This window comes from Mustelus asterias, chromosome 29 (genome assembly GCF_964213995.1).
Source record: "Mustelus asterias chromosome 29, sMusAst1.hap1.1, whole genome shotgun sequence".
Taxonomy (NCBI): Eukaryota; Metazoa; Chordata; class Chondrichthyes; order Carcharhiniformes; family Triakidae; genus Mustelus; species Mustelus asterias.
Window position 1 is genome coordinate 14,716,888 of NC_135829.1, and position 15,213 is coordinate 14,732,100.

General features: G+C 42.1%; 1 protein-coding gene across 2 annotated transcripts in view; it reads left to right on the plus strand.

Annotated features, from left to right (window-relative positions):
• Positions 1 to 15,213, plus strand: part of LOC144480541 (neuroplastin-like) — a 76,596-nt gene that overhangs the window by 56,027 nt on the left and 5,356 nt on the right. For both annotated transcript variants that reach the window (XM_078200116.1, XM_078200115.1), the window contains one exon: positions 12,604 to 12,628. In XM_078200116.1, the coding sequence (XP_078056242.1) occupies positions 12,604 to 12,628 (25 nt within the window). The remainder of the gene's footprint in view (positions 1 to 12,603; positions 12,629 to 15,213) is intronic.

Genomic DNA, 15,213 nt, shown 5'->3' on the forward strand with positions numbered 1-15,213 from the left:
TCAAATGGTTATTGGATAAACATATGGATGATATTGGAATAGTGTAGATTAGAGGGGCTTTAGATTGGTTCGACTGGTCGGCGCAACATCGAGGGCCGAAGGGCCTGTACTGCGCTGTAATGTTCTATGTTCTATAATCAAAATATATGTGGCAGGGGGGAGAGCAGTGAGCTCGAGCTCGGAGCTGTAGTCTGTGGCAGAAGGTTTTGAAAGAAAGGTGGAAATAGCGGCAGTGACCTGAATGGGTGACACTCTGACGCGAAATGGTATATTTTACACGGTCCAATCATTAAAATAGCTTCTGAATGAGAAATCTTCTAGCCTTGGACATATCCATTTTAATCCGTAGGGACAAAACTATTATTGCTCCTGTGAGCCTGCAGATTAATTAGTCTTGAGTTTTGATGTTAAAAACTGAACTGAAGCTTGTTGAATGACCCATACTCCAAATTAGAAAATCCTTCCAACTTTTTGAAACTGAGAGATTATAACGTGACCTGCAAATCAAGCGGTACTGCATGTGGAAAAATGTGTACATGTATGAAATCTGATCGTGGTGGTCTTAATTTCATTGTACGGTGTTCAGGAAGTCTTGGATTTGAAACCTGTTTGCTGAACTCATCAGTTATATGGTAGTTTTTCTGCTATGGAGGTCATGCTTGCCTAGGGGGTGAAATGCGCACACTCCAGTCAGAAAAATTGCTGTGATCCTTTTCCAGGTCCGTAGAAATGCCCATGTGGGGCAGCGCGGTGGCACAGTGGTTAGCACTGCTGCCTCACAGCGCCAGCGACCCCGGCCTTGCGTCACTGTCTGTGTGGAGTTTGCACATTCTCCCCGTGTCTGCGCGGGTGCTCCGGTTTCCTCCTACAGTCCAAATACGTGCGGGTTAGGTGGATTGGCCGTGCTAAATTGCCCCTTAGTGTGAGGGCGACTAGCTAGGTAAATGCATGGGCTTATGAGGATAGGGACTGGGTGGGATTGTGGTCGGTGCAGACTCGATGAGCCGAATGGCTTCCTTCTGCACTGTAGGATTCTATGATTCGCTAATTTTCTAAATCTGAGTTTATTTCTAATTTTCCTGTTGACTTGCACTTCTCAGCTATTGAGGACTCGGTTGTTAGATTCGGAATATCTCCCTTAAAGCCTCTGCTTCCTGCTGAGAATTCCTAAACCGTTATTTGGGTTGGAATGTTGATTAGCCCGAACCATTCTTTGCCAGTTTAAAAACTCTTCACAAAAGCAGATAGGTGCCTCGTTCAATTGATGACTCAGCAGAACTCTTTTCCTGCCGTAATCAAAAGGCATCGATCAAAAATTGTTCGAGTACATCAGTTTGGTTAACTCTATCAAGTCTTGAAATGCAATATTTGTGGTGGTCAGTTTGCCCATTTTAGTTAGCTGTGCCATTTTCTTTTCAGTAGCTCTGCATGTTATACTTAGAGTTTAAACTTCTAACAGGTGGTGATTGTCCATTTTTATTAATGCTCAAAATGTGTTGCTTTTAACTGGAGGTGATTTATTTCTATGATTTATTAACCGATTTGTCCAGGCAGAAATTAATATTCATCAATTGGCTTGACGTGTTTATATAACAAACCATTGATCTCGGCTTTCATAGTTGCTATGCCTCTGGTTGCTCACCTCTGTTCTAAATTGTCATGAATATAAAATTGCTAGATGTCTAAATGACGCGTGCCATTTTCCAGCAGTCCTCTTGTTTCATTCAACATTAATTATTTAGTTAAATGGCTCAATGGTGTAGGATTTTGACAGCGCCATGTCCAAATTTGTTGGGCCAGATTGGATCAAGATTTTAAAGAGTTGTGTATAATTCTTCATTTATTTGCTATCTTGAGATGGGATGAAAAAGAAGTCTATTTATTAGTGTCACAATTAGGCTTACATTAACACTGCAATGAAGTTATTGTGAAAACCCCCAAGTCGCCACACCTGTTCGGGTACAAAGAACAAGGAAAAGTACAGCACAGGAACAGGCTCTTTGGTCCTCCAAGCCTGTGCTGATCATGATGCCCCTAACTAAACAAAAGCCTCCTGCCCTTACTCAGTCCAGATCCCACAATTCCCTCCTTATTCATTTACCTGTCCAGATGCCTCTTAAATGTTGCTAATGTGCCTATTTCCACCATCATCTCTGGCAGCGCGATGCAGGCACCCACCACTCTCTGCGTGAAAAACTTACCCTACACATCTCCTCTAAGGGTACACTGAGGGAGAATTTAGCATGGCCAGTTCACCTAACCAGCACGTCTTTCAGACTGTGGGAGGAAACCGGAGAACCAGGAATTGGTAGTGCTATGTTGTTTTCGCCAAAGTGTTTCAACAAAATGGGAGGTAACAACTCTCTCCTCTAGTGGAGTCCAGAACAAGGGGAGCATAACATTAAAATTAGGACTTGGGGCTTTCTGAGGTGAAGAGGGAAGCTCTTTTCCTCAAAGTTTAGTGGAAGTCTAGAACCTTCTGCCCCAGCAAGCTGCTGAGGCCAGGAGGGTCAATTTTTAAAAAAAAATGTAAAATCAAGATTGATGTTGTTCACTATTAAGAATCATAGAACCAATGGGGTAAATGGAATTCAGTTGCAGATTGACCATGATCCAGTTGATCTCGGTGGCACAGTGGTTAGCACTGCGGCCTCGAGTGACTGTGTGTGTTTGCACATTCTCCCCGTCTCTGTGTGGGTTTCCTCCAGATGCTCCAGTTACAAAGATGTGCAGGTTAGGTTGATTGGCCATGCTTAATTGCCCCTCAGTGTCGGGGGGCTAGCAGGGTAAATACGTGGGGTGACAAGAATAGGGCAGGGTGGGATTGTTGTTGGTGGAGGCTCAATGGGCCGAATGGCCTCCTTCTGCGCTGTAGGGATTCTATGATTAATTGAAGGGTGGCATAAGCTTGAGGGACTGAATGGCCTGCTCCTCTCCCCTTGTTTATGGTCTAGTCAGGATTTTCTTTGAAAAACGTAAGCTTGCATCTTATACCATTGGCGTTTTTTAAAAAACCTGAATAAGGCAACGTTTCAGAACATAAGAACGTAACATAAGAAATAGGAGCAGGAGTAGGCCATCTAGCCCCTCGAGCCTTCCCCGCCATTCAATAAGATCATGGCTGATCTGAAGTGGATCAGTTCCACTTACCCACCTGATCCCTATAACCCCCAATTCCCTTACCGATCAGGAATCCATTTATCCGTGATTTAAACATATTCAACGAGGTAGCCTCCACCACTTCAGTGGGCAGAGAATTCCAGAGATTCACCACCCTCTGAGAGAAGTTCCTCCTCAACTCTGTCCTAAACTGACCCCCCCCTTTATTTTGAGGCTGTGCCCTCTAGTTCTAGCTTCCTTTCTAAGTGGAAAGAATCTCTCCATCTCTACCCTATCCAGCCCCTTCATTATCTTATAGGTCTCTATAAGATCCCCCCTCAGCCTTCTAAATTCCAACGAATACAAACCCAATCTGCTCAGTCTCTCCTCATAATCAACACCCCTCATCTCTGGTATCAACCTGGTGAACCTTCTCTGCACTCCCTCCAAGGCCAATATATCCTTCTGCAAATAAGGGGACCAATACTGCACACAGTATTCCAGCTGCGGCCTCACCAATGCCCTGTACAGATGCAGCAAGACATCTCTGCTTTTATATTCTAACCCCCTTGCGATATAGGCCAACATCCCATTTGCCTTCTTGATCACCTGTTGCACCTGCAGACTGGGTTTTTGCGTCTCATGCACAAGGACCCCCAGGTCCCTCTGCACAGCAGCATGTTGTAATTTCTTTCCATTTAGATAATCCAATTTGCTATTATTTCTTCCAAAGTGAATAACCTCGCATTTGTTAACGTTATACTCCATCTGCCAGATCCTCGCCCACTCACTCAGCCTGTCCAAATCTCTCTGCAGACCTTCTACGCCCCACACGATTCACTTTTCCACTTATCTTTGTGTCGTCTGCAAACTTTGTTACCCTACACTCAGTCCCCTCCTCCAGATCGTCTATATAAATGGTAAATAGTTGAGGCCCCAGTACCAATCCCTGCGGCACGCCACTAGTTACCATCCGCCAACCAGAAAAGCACCCATTTATTCCAACTCTCTGCTTCCTGTCGGATAGCCAATCCCCAATCCACGCTAACACCCTACCCCCAACTCCGTGAGACCCAATCTTCTTCAGCAACCTTTTGTGAGGCACCTTATCAAACGCCTTTTGGAAATCCAAAAACACCGCATCCACCCCTCTGTCAACCGCACTAGTCACATCTTCATAAAAATCCAACAAGTTCGTCAAACACGACTTTCCCCTCATGAATCCATGCTGCGTCTGCTTAATCGAACCATTCTTATCCAGATGGCCTGCTATTTCTTCTTTAATGATGGATTCCAGCGTTTTTCCAACTACAGACGTTAAGCTAACCGGCCTGTAGTTACCAGCTTTTTGTCTATTTCCTTTTTTAAACAGCGGCGTAACATTAGCCGTTTTCCAATCCGCAGGCACTACCCCAGAATCCAATGAATTTTGATAAATAACCACTAACGCATCCGCTATTACCTCTGACATTTCTTTCAGTACCCAGGGATGCATTCCATCCGGGCCCGGGGACTTGTCCACCTTCAGTCCCGTTAGTCTACCAAGCACTGCCTCCCTCGTAACATTAATTGTATTGAGTACCTCTCCTCCTACCAACCCTCTGTCGTTAATATTCAGTAAACTATTTGTGTCTTCCACCGTGAAGACCGACACAAAAAACTTATTTAAAGTTTCAGCCATTTCCTCATTTCCCACTATTAAATCCCCCCTCTCGTCCTCCAAGGGTCCAACATTCACTCTTGCCACTCTATTCCTTTTTATATATTTGTAAAAGCTTTTACTATCATTTTTTATATTTAGAGCTAGCCTAGCTTCATAACCCATCTTTCCTTTCTTTATTGCTTTCTTAGTCGTTCTTTGTTGTTTCTTAAAGTTTTCCCAATCTTCCGATTCTCCACTATTTTTGGCCACTCTGTACGCATCGGTCTTTAATTTAATACTCTCCTTAATTTCCTTCGTTATCCACGGCTAGTTATCCCTTTTCTTACAGCCCTTCTTTATCACCGGAATATATTGTTGCTGAGTACTGAAAAGGATCTCCTTAAAAATCCCCCACTGTTCCTCGGCTGTCCTACCTACCAGTCTGCTCTCCCAGTCCACCTTAGCCAATTCAGCCCTCATCCTATCGTACTTCCCTCTGTTCAAACAGAGTACAGTGGTATGGGACCCTACTTTCTCCTCTTCCATTTGTATCAGAAATTCAACCATATTGTGATCACTTGACCCAAGAGGGTCCTTCACAAGAACATCCTTAATTCTAACTACCTCGTTACACATTACCAGATCTAAGATAACTCGTTCCCTCGTCGGTTCTGTAACATACTGTTCAAGGTAACTATCCCGACAGCATTCTAAGAACTCTTCCTCCATCCCACCCCTTCCAACTTGAGTCAGCCAATCAAGATGCAGGTCGAAGTCCCCCATGATTATTGCCGTTCCGTTTTTGCACGCTTTCAGTGAGCGTCTCCGAAATCTCCAGACTTCGTGCTGCCATTTCCCGCAGATGGTTTTAGAAGGCCATCTGTAGGAGTTTGCTGGAATTGAACTCAAATGGCCTTTATTGCTTTCCTTGCCCGTGGAACAAAGCATTGAGTTCACAGAAGTTTGTTCCACATTACTGCAGAGTTGGTGCAGTTTAGATTATTGCAACAAAAGCAAAACCGGTTGGCTTGTGAATAGTACAATTGAAAGGGTCGGTGAAAGATTATAGAGCATTCATATGATATTTAGAAGATTTACTGATGTTATTTTGACTTTATTTTAATTACATCTGAGTTGGTATATGGTCTGATGGCAATTGAAATATGATTTTCACTTTGTTCTGAAGCTGGTTTGTTCATTTATTTCATTTTTTTCAGCAAGTGTGTCATCAACCTTTCCCGCTGTTGTGTATAGTAAATCTAGTGCAGATTATTTTCAGAAATACATTACTTTCTCTCCCAGAATTATCACCCTGTCAACATGGTTGTAGCGGAGCTGTATTTAAAGGAAAAATAAAGCACTATAAATGTGCCATGCGTCCTGGCAACGTCTGATTTAATGTGAGGAGAAAGTAACTTTATTGCTTATGCGGGAATCCTTGCATGGTGCAGTGCTGTTGACCCATCTAGGTTAATCTCCAATTTGAAACATCCTTGTTGTAAGTCCATTGCAGACAACAGAAAACAGGGTAAATGAGGTATTTAAGTCATTAAAAAGTGCTTCCCAATAAAGTGCTTCATTTAATAATTTGAGCAAGAAATGCAATTTGTCAAAAGTAGTCAAAAGAGAATAGCTTCGAAGAGGAAAATAAGGACCCAAAAAGACTATGACAAAAAGGAACAATTTTTAGCACTTTATCATGTTATCTCGTGTGATGTATGATTTTATGAATATACTTTTTGTAAAGTTTAGAGTTTGTTTTGGAGGAACTTTTTTATTTCAGTTGACGTTTCAGAGCCCTTACCGCACAGTGCCTTTGTTTTGTATCACGATCCGTAAATGAGAGGACTACAGACTCAACCATTATCGAGAGCACAGCCCATTACACTGATGTGGCGCCTCAACTTCGAATCGACTCACTTTTCCCTCTGACCCAGAAAAGAGAAACTAAAGCCGGCATAAGGTTTTTTTTTCCCACAGCTATTTGGATAAAGCCTGGATGTTGTCAACTAGCCCAGAAATGAGGTTACTTTGCTAACTGCAGTTTGATAAAACCATTTCCAAAACAACAACAAGACTGCTTCCTTTCAATCACGCCGCTTAGGTATTTCAAGTTAATTAATTAGGGAGGAATCCAAATCCAGGATTAATCACACCATAACGTTACTTTTGGTAGTCATCAAACTTCCAAGTTTTCCTCTATTCGGATATAACTCAGTGGTTACTCCTGGAAAAAGTGTTGCCTGATTCAGTTTTTTTTAAAGGTAATACACCTTTGTAAAATGTGATGCAAACCTACACTGTAAACTTCCTTTTTACCATTCAATGTAAAACACAAGTGGAATATTAATTTTTTTAATTGCCAAAATTTCACTCAGCATTAAAGCAAAAATTGGGAAGTCTGTAAAGTACATTGCAATATTCTCAGTAAAATTTAATCCAAGTACCTTTTATTTTGTTGAAGAATTACAATTGTGCATCTCAGAGCGCACTGATTTTTGTTGCATAAATTTTAAATTCACTGCGATTCTGTAGTCTTACTTGAACATCCATCCAACGTACGATTCGTAACTGCAGCTGAATTGTTAAGCCTTGATTCCGTTAAGGCAAGAGCAGCAATTGAGTTGTAACAAAAGGTAATCGGCATTAACTCTCCCCACAGACGCTGTCTGACCTGCTGAGGATTTCCAGCGTTTTTTGTTTTAATTTCAGATTCCCCTCATCCACAGTATTTTGCTTTTTGCTGAATGATTACTCTTGCAAAATACAAGGGAATCTGTCATTTAAAAACAGAAAATGCTTGGAAATACTCGAGTCTGGCAGCATCCGTGCGGAGAGAAACAGGGTTAACGTTTCAGATCTGCGGCTGTTCAGAATTCTTTCTGAAGACGTTAACCCTGCTCCTTTCCCCACGGATCTTGTCAGACCTGCTGAGTTTAACCGGCATTTTTCTGTTACTCCAGGTACTTGGGGTCTTTTACTGTTTAACAGAATTGATGTAAGGTGCACCAAATCCATAATGGCTATTTATTCAAAAACTGGCAACCCATAAATTAACTTCCTTCTGCTTGCGTTTCTGTATTTTTGTTTTGGTTTTGAGGTGCATTCTTTTTTGGAAGTTGAGGGGAAAAGTTTTACACAGTGTTCCAATAAGAGTGTATTGAAACATTCACACTTTTCTTCTATTCGTCCAGGACAGGCATACTTAATTAAACATTTTTTTGTTGAACAGATATTTTTGGTTTCTAAACCCTCCAGTTCAAAGCCACCAAGATCACCTCGTTAAGCGAATACAAAAAAACCAAGTCATAGTTTTGATACATGCACAGCAAATAAGCCTGTGTAGGTATATGTATTGTAGAAAATAAGGCTAGGGAAATAAACATGTACGCACATCCCTTTTTGAAAGAAGTCTCCTTGACAAGATACAGGCTATATCCAATATTCTAAGTGCTCCAAATTCTGGTCTCGTTCAGACGTCCAGGCCATTTTCAGTGTCAATTGCTGCAGGGTCATCAGATCTCCACCAAGACCCCTTCAAACTAACATGCTAGGTTAGAATTATGGTTTATATTGATATTTGTCGGTTATTGTGACTTCTTTTCTTTCCCTCTCAATTGCATCATACCCTAAAACTGGTGGTAAGTGAGAGAATTGCATGCTCGAATTTGTTTTTCTCAGCTTCAAGTCTGAAGTGCATCAGTTCATGATGTTGAAACTTTTTTCCAAGTCCTCATCCACGTTCGCAACTTTTTTTCGTATCTTCCATTCAGTTTTTCCTGCTGCCCATTTCTGGATTTGTAGTTCTGTTTTGTTTTTTTGTTAAATCTGCGTTTTTAGTTTCTTTTGGGTTTAGTCTTGTTTTGTTTCCTGTACTGGGGATGTTGCAGGAGTTGGCCAGAACTCAACGGCCAGCAAGCTCAGATTCTCTTTAGGTTTGAACTAGCTGCCCTTTTCTGGAGCTATATGACTGATGATGAGGACCCTTGTCACGTCACAATCTGTATCAGGGTGGTCTGGCATGTCCCATGCAGATGGTTAATGTAAATACTGAACTGGTACCCAACATCAACAGGGACGATCTGGGGGGAGTGATCGGGAACCATTCTAGCCAGTGCAGTATTAAACTAAAAAAAAAATCTTGTGTTTTTCTTCTGCGTCCCACTTGGCCTTCCCACAGCTTGTAATTCTCAGAATTGCCCAATACCCGAAAATAATTTCTTCCTGATGCAGGCATATCTCTGTGGAAGATGCTTCATGCATGCGTGCATGTGTATTTCTTGTAGGGATGGGAAGAATGATGACATCTCTGTATTTTAAAAGTTGGGATGTCAGTTGACTTCCAACTAAATATGATGAGGTTCCTTTCTGCAACAGGTTTTCTGTATGTCAATCTTGCTTGCCACTCAAAATAGTTCTCTTAATGAAACTAACCCCTGCGGAGATACTAAATTTCCACTTACTATTGAAGTCCGGTCACTTTTTTTTTTAGAAAGTCCAAAATTATTATTTTTTTGTCAGTCACAGTAGGAATCTTTAACTCGTTAGAAATTCACAATGTTAGGATTTAGTGAAAGGATAGTGTGCAAACGTGTTTGGGGTCTGTATGTTTTTTCATTCAAGTACAACTTCACTTCCTAGCAATGGGACTACTTTGGATTAAGTTGGACAGATATAACTTACCTTAATATGGTGTCCGTGAAACATTTTAATTTTTAATGGAATATTTCAGATGCGAATTTACCTCTGCCCGGTCATCTCTCAACTGAAAGTGTAGGAGGTTCCCCATTGAAGCTTAGCTTTGAGACCTGGGTGTAGTTGATAATATTCCTTAAAGTTATATTATCCTTCCTTTAAAGATCGTTGTGCAACTTTGCATTTTTGTAAATCGCTTGCAGTTTTTGAGTCCTGCGCTTGAATGAGGAATAAACATATTAAGCGCGCACTTTTTTTCGTACCTTGATTCTTTTTAACTTGTGAATTTATTTGGCTCCTGAGTTTAAAGGAGTGCACTATTCACTCCCTCTCCCGGGTATGGAAGTAGGTGTGTTCAAATTCTCCCTCAGACTTTAAAACAACCAAAATTGAATGAAATTGTACTGGTAAATCCGTCTTCCCAAGTGATATAAGCTGCTTTTTAATTTGCCATGGAAGTCCTCTGATACAGAAAATTGCCTGGTCCTATCAAGAGTCATATAGTTCATTGTTAATTTAGAATCTACTTAAGCAAACTCTGGGGTAAAGCAACAGGTGGTAGAGGGGAGAAACTCTAGCAATATACTCTGTGTACTTGTTTCAATTCCTGATGCGTCTCTCTCGATATACATAAACTGTATATAATTTCACACTTTTCTGCGACACTGACGTCTGGTTGTCTGACTGGTCTTAGTTTTCTTTGTACACTGTTTTACAAATGCGTCTTTGCCAGTGACTGAGACCTGTGGCCACTGGTGTGTTGCTGGTGTCTTGCGGCTGTGAGCTGTTGGTTTGTGGTTTGACTTTTTTTGGTCTTCCCAGTCACTTGTGCGCTGGCGGTGGCTTCTCTCCGTGCCTCAAGGTACAGACGGAGTAATGGCACTTTCGGAGCCCTGGAAATGTTGCCATTACTCCTGATGCGTGCTGTCAGGTGGCTGCGTTGCGATAAATCTCCATACTTGCTTCATGTATACCAGACACCTTGTGGAATCCTGCTTAACCTAGTGGACATAATACAGGGCTTGTCCAAAAGAAAATGTCGGTCTTTGTTGCCTAACTGCACAATGCCACGTCATTCCTTGAGTTAAAATAAATTTGGGCTATCCATTAACAATGGCCCATCGCAATGTCCCTTCATGAAATGAAGGTCAGACATTCGACAAAAAAAAACCTCTTTGCCACTTCAAGTTGCATCGATAGTTATTGAAGCCAGAGATTTTAAAGGATAACAGAGCTCTTTCCCTTTCCTAAGTGAGCTTGAATACACACAAAGCAATATTTTGAAAGAATAGGATTGCTCCCAACAGATAGTTACATAAACAAATTAGATAAATGAAGACATCTAGAGATCATGCATCCTTTTATCACCAATTTGTAAAAATTAAGGTGAAATCTGGCAGAGTTGAGGAAAAACTTGTAACAGCAGACTACCAGCCACTGTTTTTTTTTAAATCAATAGAAATTGGCTAAGTAATGCAGTAAGCTCAAACCCAAGTTCTAGGGTGTTAGATTCCCTTTTTCTAATTTGTCTCAGTACTTTATACATCAGAGCACAGATGCAGCTTTAACAATGCATTCTTGGGTCATTCATGAGACACCATGCCACATAATCCAGTATATATTCAAGCCTTTATCGCAACCTCATGCCCCTCACTCCACAATGTGTGTTCAGGTGTCCACTTCTTGATTCCAATGTGAATACAACATCCAAAAGTAGAGTTAAAAGTTTATTTATTACTGCCACAAGTAGGTTTACATTAATACTGCAATGAAGTTACTGTGGAAATCCCCGAGTCGCCACACTCCGGCGCCTGTTCGGGTACACTGAGGGAGAATTTAGCATGGTCAATGCACCTAACCAGCATGTCTTTCAGACTGGGAAGAAACCGGAACACCCGGAGGAAACCCACGGGGAAAACATGTAGACTCCGCACAGACAGTGACCCAAGCCGGGGATCGAACCTGGGTCCCTGGTGCTGTGAGGAGCAGTGCTAACCATTGTACCACTGATCCAATGCGTCATTCACGCATCTCTTATTCTAATTCTGCCTTCGATTTTTGATTTCATTGCATAGTACCACTAAATCAGTGCATCAAAGATATATGCAAGTGATACGTCAATGACACGGAGCCAAAAGGATGAATTAACCTTTTATCAATCCCGTCTAAGCATTCGGTTTCCGTGGCTACATTGTCCCCCTCAAAACATTTCCCAACTTTTTATGGCCATCAACACAAGTGACCAAATTAAAAGTATTACGGTCCATTACAGACATGGACGACCATTTCACACATTTATCAGTCCCCTATTTGAGAGGACAATCTTGTCTTCAGCCTGCCTATGTACAACGTGTCTCACTCAGCACAAACTGTCTATCTTACAGACAGCCCAGGACATCAAAGTGCGTTGGTAGTGTGAACCTTCACTCCCACGTATGGTATGATTACCACCCTTTTATATTGCCTTAACACGATAGAGTATAATTTTAAATGATCTTAAGGTTAAACATAATCCTCAGTTCGACATTTCACTGCACCTTTACCACCTTGTATTAGGACATTTTAGGAGAATTATTGCTACAAAACATGTCCCTTTCTCTGGCAGAGTGCATTTGAACAATGCAGCAAACCACTGCAGGAACTTTTTAAAGTTTGAGGCCATTTTTAGTCGAGTGGCAATCAGGTACCAAGTCTTGATTTGATCTCGTTGCAAAGCCCTTGCTCTGCCTCTCGTCCTGCAATCAAAACCCATTTTTGTTCAGGTCAACAAAAGCCAGAAAGAAAAACCATTGAACAGGATTTCACAATCAGATGTTGGTTTACTACTTCTCATTGGTCTATGAGAGTGAACCACTGGAACTTGGGGACAAGATGAACATGAAACTTGCACAATCTGTCCACTATAGTTGCAGTATTTCATGACAAAGCCTCAAAATGTTAACCAACCATGTAATAACATTTTTTTTGCCATTTGAATGTAATGATTTAGAGACTAACTCCATGAACAATTACATCGTTGAAGTTTATCTGTGAGCTGACAAAGTCAAGCCAACTGGTGTAGCACATTTGCAACTTGGTGGTGTGTTAATCTCTAATGTGTCTTTTCTCTCTATTTACTTTTTGCTACCCCTTCCCCCCTCCGTGATCTGACTGTCCAACTGAGGCAGATGACGAACCAGTTTCTGGACCAATGTGAGTACGGCATTTCTACACATTGTTTATATCTGATGCTCTTCAAAGTTGGTTTCAAGCAGAAACTGCAATGTGCGCTGGCGGGTCAGGTTTAGCCTGGGGGTTCCATGCTGAGTAAATCTTTCTCTACTTGGCCTCAAAAACACACCTCAGCCCGCACCAAGTGAAGATACTAGTTCAGTGCCAAATTGGAGGCAGTTTTATTGTGTGGGCCCTGTGCCAATCAGGTACTGCATGGAAATTGCTCAACCCAATTTCCCAAACAATGGTCAGTGGCTTATTTCATCATCAGTCTGAACTGGATTCGTATCCAAACTATGCCACCCAAAATTATGTAGCTTTTTCAGTGCTGTCTGTGCTGGGGGAGTTTACATAGCAAGGTCATATATCTCCACATATGGTCAATAAGGATATGATGTAATATTCTTAGATATTATTCTTCTCCAATGCAAGTTCAGGAATCTAAAGTTTATTTATCATTCACAAATAAGGCTTACATTAACACTGCAATGAGGTTACTGTGAAATTCACCATAGTCCGGCGCCTGTTCGGGTCAATGCACTTAACCAGCACATCTTTCAGAATGTGGGAGGAAACCGGAGCGCCCAGAGGAAACCCACGCAGACACGTGGAGAATGTGCACAGACAGTGACCCAAGCTGGGAATCAAACCCAGGTCCCTGGTGCTGTGAGGCAGCAGTGCTAACCACTGTGCCACCATGCGGCCCCTAAATTTAAAAACACCTGGATGAGATTACAGATACCAACTATATTCAAACATTAAGGACTCCTTCACAAGATCATAAGCATGTCCCCTCTACCCTCTTGGTAGCCTCAACAAGACTTGATCAAAAGTTCCAAGGAGCTCCAGTGTATTTTCTAAATTTTGTATGGTAGATCAAACATTCCTTATGTCTCGAGTTCTGTCTGTGCAGTTGACGCAGCTTCAATTGTTGAGGATTAAAGTTAGCTGTTACTGTTTGTCATGCATGCCTTCAATGTTTTGGTTCTTTTGAAATTTAATGTAAATGAGTTTTATTGCAATGGAGTTAGAAACATAGAAGATAGGAGCAGGAGGAGGCCATTCGGCCCTTCGAGCCTGCTCCGCTATTCGTCACGATAATGGCTGATCGTCCAACTCAGTAGCCTAATCCTGCTTTCTCCCCATAACCTTTGATCCCATTCGCCCCAAGTTCCTTCAGTAATGATATTCCTTTCTCCTACTCGCACCACCACACCCTGCCATCATCACCCCCTCCCCAAGCCTGTGCTAAATGCCTGGCTGCTGCACCTTTGTTTTTCTGCAGCACCTTTTAGCCAACAATCCTATAGTACTCTAGCTTAATTTTACATTATCGAATCATAAAACCCCTACAGTGCAGAAGGAGGCCATTTGGCCCATCAAGTCTGCACCGATCACAATCTCGCCCAGGCCCTATCCCCATAATCCTATGTATTTACTCGGTTAGTCCCCTGACACTAAGGCGCAATTTAACATGGCCAATCAATCTAACCTGCACACCTTTGGACCGTGTTCGATCACAGCATTGTTTTAAAAGTTTAGTTTATTATTGTCACAAGTAGGCTTACTGCAATGGGAGGAAACCGGAGCACCCGGCGGAAATTCACGCAGACACTAGGAGAACATGCAAACTCCGCACGGACAGTGACCCAAGGCCGGAATAGAACCCGGGTCCCTGGCGCTGTGAGGCAGCAGAGCCAACCACTGTGCCACCAGACGTACATTATTCTATTAAAATGTCATAGAAAATGTGTTTGCTGCTTGTGTGTCTCTCCTTGCACATATACTTGTTGGATTTTCTTTTTCTAGCAAGTTGCTGCAAATCAGATCAGCACGGACAGGAACAAAAGTTTCTTTCCTGAATTAGTTTTGTAGAGAGTAAAGGAATTGTTCCCTTTACATCTTGAACAATAAAGGTACATTTAAAGCCTAGCCTGTCTGCACTTTGTACCTACACAGTCCTGTCATACAGTGAGCAATTAACGCTCTCTGCTTGGAAAGCATTCAGTGCCGTCCAAAACTGCCAATGTATTTGAAGCACTGAACTGGTCTCGTTGCTTCTTGCTGCAATGTTGGGTGACTCCCGTCAACTTTACACGATTGGAAATCTGAATGTCAGCACAGCTCTCGCGCTGCTGCAGCCAATCTGTCTATATTTCATATCATTCTAAATGGATTTTTAAATCCATTATTAACCCGAGGCTGTCCTGGTCCACGTCATGTGCCATTGGTGTGTTGTCTGACGTGCAGCATGAGCCGATGCATAAATGTTAGCCACTGCCTTTCAGATGTGGAATTCTAGAGAGTTGCAACTTGGAAGGTTGTGAAGTGTAGGATGGTGTGATGTAGCAGGGAATGCAGGTCCATGATCGCGAGCTTCTGAGGCAGGGTGTGGAACAGAGGCATGCATTGAATTGATGGCGATCTGAAGGGTGGAAGCATTGGAGGAAAGGTTTCCCTTAGGCTATGGGGGTCTGAGCAACAGAGGCCTGGCTGCTTTTCCCACTACTGTTCCCTTTGTGCTTTGACAAAGGGTCATCTGGACTCGAAACGTCAGCCCTTTT